The 10,808-nt window shown below is 40.3% G+C and overlaps 1 protein-coding gene across 1 annotated transcript; it reads left to right on the top strand.

The window, feature by feature from the left end:
- The first annotated feature begins 494 nt into the window (after nucleotides 1–494).
- On the top strand, nucleotides 495–9,563 carry LOC310699886 (ovomucoid-like). Its single transcript, XM_083488553.1, has 8 exons — nucleotides 495–611; nucleotides 1,196–1,230; nucleotides 2,404–2,531; nucleotides 3,784–3,832; nucleotides 6,810–6,931; nucleotides 7,453–7,507; nucleotides 7,988–8,103; nucleotides 9,319–9,563. The coding sequence occupies exons 1-8, from the start codon at nucleotides 566–568 to the stop codon at nucleotides 9,362–9,364; spliced, it is 597 nt and encodes a 198-aa protein (XP_083344679.1). The 5' UTR covers nucleotides 495–565; the 3' UTR covers nucleotides 9,365–9,563.
- The last annotated feature ends 1,245 nt before the right edge of the window (nucleotides 9,564–10,808 follow it).

Here is a 10,808-nt window from a genome sequence, read left to right on the forward strand (position 1 = left end):
ACTTTGGGCAGGAAAGGAGACATCAGCAGCCCTGGCAACCAAGATTGTAATAGGATTAGACAATATGTTCTTATCACTGTTGTGCTCATGGCACTGATAAAGAGAAAAGTTTACCTCAGAAACCATTTTTATAACAGTGAATTCTCCCTGCTCCCAGAAGATTTCATTTCATTGGGAAAAGACTTATGAATGGCTTCAGAACAAATGCCCCTCTCCAGTTGCTTTTCTCTTAAAAGATAAAGTAAATAAAGGAACTGTACATCTTATCTTGGTGGCAGGAAAAGCAAATATGAACAGTAAATTAGGTGAGAAGACCATTCTACCTTCTGCCTTCATCTTGTCATGATCCTTTGGGTGTGGAAAGAATCCCCCCAGACTGTCAACTCCTTATGTTATGAAACTGTCCTTAGAGTGCCAAGTCTTTCACAATGAAGAAATCTAAAGTAAACTCCTGTGCATATATATAGAGGTGCTTGCACGTGTCCATCTGATATCCTGCTGGTAAAGTTGCTCTACAAGACAATCTTCTCATCTGAACATTGGTGCATTCAGTGCTCAGTGAAGAATGGGTGCGTTTGTGGTTGTTGCTCTGGCACTTTGGTGCCTCACAGGTGAGTCATGCAGAAAGAGTGAGAGAGAGAGAGAGACAGACAGAGACAGACAGAGAGAGAGTATTACTGCTGACATTCTGAAAAAGTCTTCTATATTGCTCAGATGACTGGCCTGATATGGAAGAAAATATTTAGTTTAAGAGGGAATTTTGGCAGGTGCAGCCTGCCATGAAAGGGTAGAAGAAAGCTAAGCTGTCCCACTGAAATTCCCTTACTTACAAATCCATAAAAAGTACTGGTACCCTGTCCTGTGATCCCCTAGGTATGGCCATAAGTAAGGATGGAAGAGAGGTTTGGTTTGGTTTGCATTTTGAAGTGCGCCTACTTAATTCACACCTCTTAATAGAAGCAACATGGACAAATCTACCCATCCCCAGAACAGGAAAAATATTATAGACCTGATTAGAGGCACACATTTATAATCATATGAAATGGCTGGTGCTCAGTATACCAACTGCTGATCATTCTCCCATCTGTTTATAATCTTTTGAAGCCATTGTGCAGCTCTTAATCTCTTTAGAGATTTCCTTCTGAATTTTTGAGAGCTCAGATATGGCATCCATGTGTTTTTGGTCTCCTTTCAGGAGTCTTCGCGGACGAAGACCTTCAGGCAAACACGGTGAGTAATGCCGTATTATCCTTACAGCTTCTGCAGTTGGTTGTGTAATACAGATAAAACTGTAATTGCAAGTTGGCAGATGGAGAAGAATTTGAATTGTGTTCCTCAAGTGAAAGTGGGAAATGCTGGTGTTCTCACTGCTCCTTGTCAACAACAAAGCAGACACATAAACACACACACAGCAGTTCTCCAGTGCAATTATAGTGAAGGAGAGCTGTGGAAGAGCACAGTTATTAGCAGCGATATGACCACTCATTTCAGTGGGATGTGAGACCTTCTCTCTGAGTAATGCTTCATTTTTGTGATTGCTGGGGTAGGGGAAGGCCAGGAGGAAGCCATTGTGGTGTACTGGTTAAGAGCGGTTGTCTCGTAATCTGGGGAACCGGGTTCGCGTCTCCGCTCCTCCACATGCAGCTGCTGGGTGACCTTGGGCCAGTCACATTTCTTTGAAGTCTCTCAGCCCACTCACCTCACAGAGTGTTTGTTGTGGGGGAGGAAGGGAAAGGAGAATGTTAGCCGCTTTGAAACACCTTCGGGTAGTGATAAAGCGGGATATCATATCGAAACTCCTCCTCCTCCTCCTCCCCCTCCTCCTCCTCTTCTTCTTCTTCTTCTTATGCACTAGCAAGACCAATCCATTGCTCTCCCCCATTCACACTGCTTTTGGAACAGGGAAGACATTTTATTTACACACAGGACTCGGCTATACAGCTGCCAACAAAACGTTTTAAGTGTGTTGTAAAGTGCATTATGCAAATGTGATACTAGATGGTGATGGTGAGTTATGGCAAATTCAATATATTTTTCAAAACATTTTTTAAAAAAGCATTTTCACTGCGTTTTTTTAAACATGTGTCTAGATTCCACCACAGAATTGTCTGGCTATTCTATATATTCCAAGTTTCAGTTTTTATATTGTGCCTTTTGTATAATGATGCCCTAGGCAAGTCCACACTTGAGAAATTAATTCAACAATTTTTCCTTGGTTCAGTCTTCTGCATGCTTCTTCCTTGTGAATAATGGGGAATGTAAAAAGGAAAGGTAGATTCATAAGGTACCCTCTTTTCTCCTGTGTATTGGTTATAAACTTTAAAGGATGAAAGCATTGAAAAGTTATATAAAGGATAACTGTTGTGTAGACATATAATGTTTGTTGTTGTTTTCTTTTTATAGTTGGATTGCAGCCAACACCTCCAGGCAACTGGTAACGGACCAATACGCTGCACAAGGATTTATTTTCCAGTCTGTGGTACAGATGGCAACACTTATGCCAATGAATGTGAACTGTGTCGCCATAACCAGTAAGTAGCGCAGATGCAGAAAATTCTTTGCTGGGCAACAGACCGTGGCTACAATTAGTTATAATGATGTCTCGTCCAATTTGTTTTATCTGTCCCTTTCCCATCCCACCCCACTTCCAAGATGGGGACATGTCTTACATGGGACCATTCCAATTTTACCACTATTCCCCTGTGGTTAGCCAGAGACTGAGAGATTATTTCTGGGCCAAGGTAACCAGCTAGGCTTCAGTCCTCAGTGATCTCTGTGTAAATCCAGTGTGCTTACAACATGACATTAAACTTACTCTCTACTCTCTGCAATTCAGTTCATATTTTAATGTACTTCCAGCTAATTTGTACATCCCCCCAAAATATGTGATCCAAAACACAGATATTGTTCAAAACATATGTACAAAAATCTGTATATTAAAAATAATGTACATAAAAATATGAATATTGCTAAAAATAACATATACAAATGCACATTGGGCAACATGGCATACAAAAATGTATTAGGATAAAATGCACGCAAAAAGGAATTCCAAAGATCTTTTATTTAGTTGGTTTTTTAAAAACTCAAACAGATGTGGAAATGGGGTGAAGTAAGCAATATGTGGAACTGAAATGGACAGATTTAGCCAGTGGGTTTTTTTTCCTGGGGGTACTCAAGGGTATGCACTACCCAAATATTAAAAGTGTGGCACTTTCTGTACAACAACCTTGTGGTGAGTACCGGCACTTTCTTTCTAAAAAAAAAAGAGAGAGAATGCACTGGATTTATCCATCCCTATAGCACATATTTTTTTACTCCATGGCTCTGACTCTCAGCAGGGTACATAGCAGAATTAGTTCTTGTCACATGCTTGCAGTCATGGGATTGTTTTTTATCACATGACGGTGTTTTCATTCCACATAGTGGGAAGTGATGGAGATAAATGTAGTTTAGCCAAATTGCTGTGCTGCTGAGTCTGTAACGCAAACTGCCAACACTCTGCAGTTCCTGAAGTGTGCTGATGCTTCTTGGCATCAGTCACTGTGATGTTCGGGCTGGAGAAAGATTTTGAGTCTCCCGAATGACCGCCAGGAGGGAGAGAACAATGTGTCACTGCCAGGGTCTTACATGTGAGTAGGATGCCCCTCCTGACACTTCAATGGGGCATTTGCCTGTGATTTTCCAGGTCTATTAGCACTGACCAATGTTCATTATTAGTATTATTAACCAAGAATACAGGAAATTGTTTGCTAAAGTTCCCTAAATTCTTCTCTTACGCAGCGAAGAAAACAAACTAGTTGGTAAGAAGCATGTTGGAGAATGTGCAAAGGTAGGTATAAAGAGTTTTGTGGTGAAAAATTGAACCTGCAGGACCAGATGGGCAAAATTGTCGTGTGATTTGGAGGGAATTGAAATGTCTTAAACTTATTAATTGCTTTTCATCTCAAAGTAATCTATAGATAACTGCAAGATACAATATATATCTCAAAACAAAATAATTAAAAGCAACTCCTGGTACAGTGGTACCTCTTTTTCGAATGTTATCCATTCCTGAAGACAGTTCGAGTTTCGAAATGTTCAAAAACCGAGGGCGGTCTGTAAATTTAATTGAGAAAATTACAGCAGTACCTCAGTGCAAGCCGTTCGACTTCGGAGGCACGTTCAGAAACGGAAGCATTTACTTCCAGGTTTTCAGCATTCGAAAACCAAAACGTTTGTCACTGGAGACATTCAAAAACTGAGGTGCCACTGTACAAGGTAATCAGACTATAAAGACAACCCCTCCAGTCCTTAACCACCAAAGACAGAAACAGACACACACATAAACATGTCTGCAAAGAAGAAGAAAAATAACACTCCAAAGACCTGGGGTGAAGGAAATGTGCTTGTGCAACATGAACCTCCCTTGTTGCCACCCAGAGCCATAGCTACGGTATGTGTGTGGGGGAGCCTTTTTTATTTGCCCCGGGTGAAGCCTCCAGAGGAGCACCACTGAAGCTCCCAGCCTGTGTGTGTGCAAAATGTGCATGGGGTTTTTTTGTTTTTGTTTTTGCCAAACTGGGTCTTTGACCTGGGAGAAATAAAGCCTAGTTTTATGTCTGTTGCCACCCTCTTCCTGATAGCTGCCAGAGGGGCACATAGAGAAGAGTCTTGATGCTGACCTCAGGGCATGGGCAGGCTAATATGGGGAAAGGTGTTCCATAACGTGTACCATATTAGGGCCCTGAGCTATATAAGTCTTCATAGGTTAAAACCAGCACCTTGAAATGGGCCTGAGAATAAAGGGCTATTAGCTTCTGGGAATAATGGGATCAATCCTCATTTACAAATTCCTAAAAGGTATTTGGCTTCCCATAAACTGCATGCAAGTCCATCTGCCTTGATTCCTCAGTAGGGATGCAAATTCTCTCTTTATGTAGTAATGGCAACCTCCAGCACATTTGTACCCCTAATGTATGATTCTGAGCAAACCCATGCTAGAACTGTAGCACATAGTGTGATGTAGTGCCCCCCAAAACTACTGTGTTTTCGGCTACCTTATTAGAATCATAATTTCTCATAATTTCTGAGCAGCTGGAAGTATTAGTTTCACATCATTCAGCACTAATCAGACTTCATCTGAAATACTATTATTTTCCTTAAGATTTTTATTAAATTTTCATAACTTTAACCAATTAATTTCAAATTTGTTATACATTTCTCTTATAATTTGACTTCTCACCTTTGCTTTCAAGCTGTTTTTAAAGCCTTCCTCCCACATACTGCATAATATCACATGCTCCATCTAATACATATTCCCTTATTATATCTCACTTTGCATCTAATACATATTCCTCTAGTTCATGTATTATCATTTTCTTCCTGTTGCTCAAATTTCAAATCCTGGCCTCGATTTCATTTGGTCATGATATTTTTTTTCAAATAATCCCCAAAAGGCTTCCACTCTTCCATAAATTAAGGTAACCAGACATCACCGTTTCCTGGCCACAGTACCCAGATTTACCAATCAGTCCCCTGACAAAATCCTACCATTCCTACTGAAGTTGAAAGTGTCCCCAGCTTCATTGAAAAAAAATCTGGTAACCTTACCATAAATTGTCCATCATTTTGATCTGTTATTTTCGCTGTTAGCTTTGCCAGTTCCACATAGACCTCATCTGGAATACTGTATCTGCATTTTAAGAATGATGTAACTCAATTGGTACAGGTTCAGAGGGTGGCAATTAAGAACATCAGCACTATGGAAAACAGGTCCTAGAAGGACAAATGGAAAGAATACTTGATAGGTTTAGCTTGGAGATGATGAGGGATGTGATAGCACTCCAGATCCTTGAAGGACTCTGGCATAGAAGTAAATATTGTTCTTTGCTGCCCCAGAGAACTAGGGCAAAACTAGACTGAATGTGCTCAAGTTATCGGAGGATAGGTTTTAGTGGGAAATTGGAAGAAACTACTTGGTGGTCATAGCAGTTGAACAATGAATGAATTACTGAGAAGGGTGGTAGGCTTGAGGCCTTAAAGCAGAGGCTAGACGATCATTTGTTGAGGATGCCTTAGTCCTGGATTACCCCCCCCAAAAAACCCCCCCAATGATTCTAAGGACAGCCACAAGCCCCCTTAATACACTGAAGAAAATACAGCTAAATAGCTATCCAAATCAATTACTGATGGTGGATAACAGTGCGGTTCATTATGTTAATACATCAAACATGGACATTAGGGGTACGAATGTGCTGGAGGTTGCCATTACTACATAAAGAGAGAATTTGGGGGTGGGCATTAAGAGCTCTCTGTGTAAGCGCACAGAACTGCATCCCACACCAACCCAATCTGTGTGGGGTGCAAAATGTTTGCTTTGCACATATGAAGAATGTGATAGACATTTCCCCATGTGCAGAATTGGGAAACAATATGTAAACAACAGCAAAGGCCCAAGGTGTAAGTTTTATTCCTGGTACACTTTCCTTTTTTTATAATATACGCAAGTAATAAATAAAAACAGGCTTGAATTAGATTGTCAGAAAATATACTAATGTCAAGAAATCAGGATGCCTGTGCTTTTCAGTAAAAAAAAAGCCACACTGGATAATTTTGTCCTATCAATGTTATTTGGTCTAGTGATTCATATGTTCCTTCTTCCTCCTGTGAAATAAAAAGGCATGTAAAAGGAAATGGTAGATTGAAAGTCCACTCTTCTTTTTCCATGTTTAGAATTAAAAAACAAACAAACTGGAAACATGAATGTGCAAAGGACATTTTATAGAGGACTGCTGGGTACAATAAAATGCTACATGTTTCTTTTATAGATGGATTGCAGTGAATTCAGGCAAGCGAAAGGACTCATGCCCTGCCCCAAAATCGCTGAACCAGTCTGCGGAACAGATGACAACACTTATGCCAGTAAATGTGATCTTTGTCGTCAAAACCTGTAAGTGGATACTGAACATCTCCCCCCAGGCAACGGATAATGACTATGATTCTTTACAATGAAATCTCATTATATTTTTTATATTTGGCCCTTTTCCACTCCCACCTTCTTTCCAAGCTTACACAGTGGCTTCCATGAGACCAATCCCATTGTATTCTCACAATCCAATGATTGGTTATCAAGAGAATGATAAATGATGATTGGCGCAACGCAATCCAATAACCACCAACGCTAATCAGGGATGTGAAACCAGGCCTACATGCTGTGGATAAAGTGAAACTGGCTCCTTAGCAGAATCATAGGAGTCCCAATAACTTTGTGTAGCAGGAGGACAAAGGATCTGTAACAGATGAAGGAGCTCAAGGATACAAATTATAGAACCAGCTCAGTCAAGCTTTGCCTGTGGCAGCTCTGAAGAGCTAAGCTTTGCCTGTGGCAGCTCTGAAGAGCTAAACATAGTTTGTTTTAGTAATGTGAACTACAGTAAAGAATTTGCCAACTTTTCTCTCTTTCTTACCCAGGGAATCCAACAAGAATGTGGCTGTGAAGTATGGAGGTCAATGTATTCAGATTCAGGTAAACAGCATGATCGTGTTATTATAGATATTGGAAGTGGCAGGTATCAATCTCTCTCATAACAGAATCAGAAGCAAAAAAATCCTACATTTTTGCAATTATGGAATTTTTAAATAAGGTATCAAGAGTGAAAGAAGGCATTAACTTAGTATGTTTAGACAGAATTGGGTAAAGTCTATTGAATACTGACATAACAAAGCACATGCTTCACATGAACCAAAATACTTATTTGAGCTAATATAATGCATATGAAATTATGACAGTTGTATTTCCTATTTCTTCATTTTTTGGTTTTTGTTTCTTTGTTGCAAATATGTATGACTCTACAAAATTGAATACAAATTGCACTTTAAAAAAGAAGTTATGTTGAGCTGGTGAGCAAATGTAAAAGTTTGGTGGGTACATCATTATTTCTTTTGTAAAGTGGAACTTAGTTTTATTTAACAGGTTGACAGATTTAGAATGCCACTCTTTTTGCAGGACTATTGCAAGGACTTTGGCCCAGATAGAACATACTGCACCATGGAATTTATGCCTCACTGTGGTTCTGATGGAAAGGTCTATGGCAACCATTGTAATTTCTGCATTAATGTCTGGTACGTATAGAAATAATTATTTCTTTTTATAAAACAAATTAAAGTGATGATAACATGATAGAAGAGAAAGATATATTCAAAACCTCCAAACTGTTCCGTATCTACTTACGATGACACTGGGAAAGTTTTGGTAGGATGAGAAGTAGTCACCATACGTATATCCTTACTGTGTTTTTATATTTTGTTGGAAGCTGCCCAGAGTGGCTGGGGCAACCCACTCAGATGTGTGAGGTAACGACAACAACAACAGTGATTCTCCAGAGCTGGGATACAGTCACATATTCAAATTCCTTGATTCACTTTTGTCAGTTGAAGGCATAAAAATATGGTCTCATAATCATGCTTCCATCCAGACCATGGGTAGGCAAACTCAGGCCCAGGGGCCGGATCCGGCCCAATCACCTTCTAAATCCAGCCCACGGATGGTCCGGGAATCAGTGTGGTTTACATGAGTAGAATGTGCCCTTTTATTTAATATGCATCTCTGGCTTATTTGTGGGGCATAGGAATTCGTTCATTTTTCTCTCCAAAATATAGTCCAGCACCCCACAAGGTCTGAGGGCCCCCTGCTGAGAAAGTTTGCTGACCCCTGATCCAGACTATACTTTGAAGTTTTTTCCTAATTTGTAAACTCTCACAAAAATATGGTGTCTGTGTTACTGATCGACCCTTGATTTGCCAAGCAACTATGGCATCACCCAGACTATACATACCACTTTAAACTATGGTTTCTCCTAAGGAATCCTGGGAAGTGTAGTCTGTTGTTTGCAGCTGAGAGTTGTTAGGAAACTCTATTCCCCTTACAGAACTACAATTCCCAGAGTTCCATGGCATAAGGAATTCTCTGGGAATTGTAGCTCTCTGAAGGGACCTTTAACAAAGTACGCTGCTGCATAGTGCAGATGTTACTGAAGTAAGGTATTCCGAAACAACGCTGCTCATATAGACAGTTCCACTTGCAATGTCTGTTGTGTTTATTTAAATGGGAAGATTTTACTAGTCAGAATTCTGACTGATTTTCTGTGGCGGAAATGGCTTACATTAGGAACCAAAATGTTCCCTTGCAGTTCTAGGGGACAAGGTGGAATGCAAGCTATTGTGTTTCTCAAGCTAAGAGCTGCTCTTAAAATAGAAAAGAAAATTTATATAACTTTGTTTTATGATTCCAGTTACTCACAGTAATAATTTCAATATATGTTACCTTTTTCTTTCCAGGAACAGCAAAGGGGCTCTGTCGCTCCAACATTTGGGAATGTGCTGAGAACTTGGACAGATTTCCAAGAGACCTCTTTGCCTTATACTCTAGTAGCAAATGTTGCAAAAGAAGGTCTGATTTGCCATTAAAGATTTCTAACCTGCAACCATGTAGTGTTCTGATCTCTCCTATAATGTCTCGTTTTGTGCCATGGAATGCATTGTTATTTTGGTTGTTCTCTCATTCAATACAAGGCTCATGTATATTTGAGGGTCTGTGTAGGGTTTAGGGCTTTAACCTCAGGAAGAAAAGCATTTTTGTCCAGTGTGATATTCTATCCTTTCCGAGAAAGTGTCACTCACAGTAGCATACATGTCAGGAGATTTGAGCAAGTGGGGGAAAGCAGAGAGGGAGAGAAAGAGAGATAACACATGGCCATGGACGTTTAGAAAAATAATTCAGGAGTTACTGCCAGGCAAATGTGAAGGCATGTTGGACAACAGACATAGAACAAACACTTTTTGGGAGACCGTTTCTTCAGAGAAACAAGAAGGTGATGTATTTGGGATAGTAGGATGAGGCCTAGCTTGAGGTAGACATAGCACTGGGGTGGGCAATTTGGCCTGGAAAACTTGAGACCAACGTAACAGGAAGTTCTAAATTCCCAATTCCATACAGCTCTTAGAGAGACCTCAGAAAGTCTCTGTCCAGGAAATTGAGGCTGTGTACACATTACTATTTAGTATGGCTCTAGTATTCTTCATAACTGGTGTGTGAAGCTGAGTATGCATGACATTAGTCCAATCCATATGTATCCTGTAATATCTTGAGACATAAGACTCTTTCTCTTGAAATAGGCTTCCACCTGATTTGAAAAGCAAGCTGTGGTTAAGCTGAAATGTGTGCATTTCAGACATACATTGCATGTTCAGGTGACAGCTTCACTGAATAGGAGTTTAGGGGAGAGTTTCTGTTGTGAGGAAACCAAACAACTAATGTGTATCCCCTCCCCCTCTCTGGTGTGTACAGCAACATAAAATTGTGACTTGAAATGCAGCAGGAAGAAACAACCTCACTGCATTGCAAGCCACTAACTAATACCTAGCCTAAATGTTATAAAATGCATATTTTCCGTTCCCCATCTCCGCTCCCTTCCCCCATATATATGTGTGTGTGTGTGTGTGTGTGTGTGTGTGTGTGTGTGTGTGTGAAGATCAACAGCCTTATCACTTTCTTCTACTCTTTCTCAAACGTTTGTTGGGGTTCTCAAACGTTTGTTGGGGTACTCTCCAAAGAATTAGAGAGCTGGAGCTCTTCTTGGAAGCAACAGAGCACCAAGGAGGAGACAGGGGACTCCCCTGAGAAGGAGGCTAGTTCACCAACACAGGAGCCAGATATATGGAGAAACCTGACTCAAAGGAAGCCCAGGGTACGCTCTGATTGTTTAGAAATACACAATCGCTTTGAGGTCCTCTCCCCTAGCATGGAAGACGAAGAGCAGACTCCATTT

Source organism: Podarcis liolepis (genome assembly GCF_965112155.1).
Source record: "Podarcis liolepis genome assembly, chromosome: 2".
In the NCBI taxonomy this organism is placed as follows: domain Eukaryota; kingdom Metazoa; phylum Chordata; class Lepidosauria; order Squamata; family Lacertidae; genus Podarcis; species Podarcis liolepis.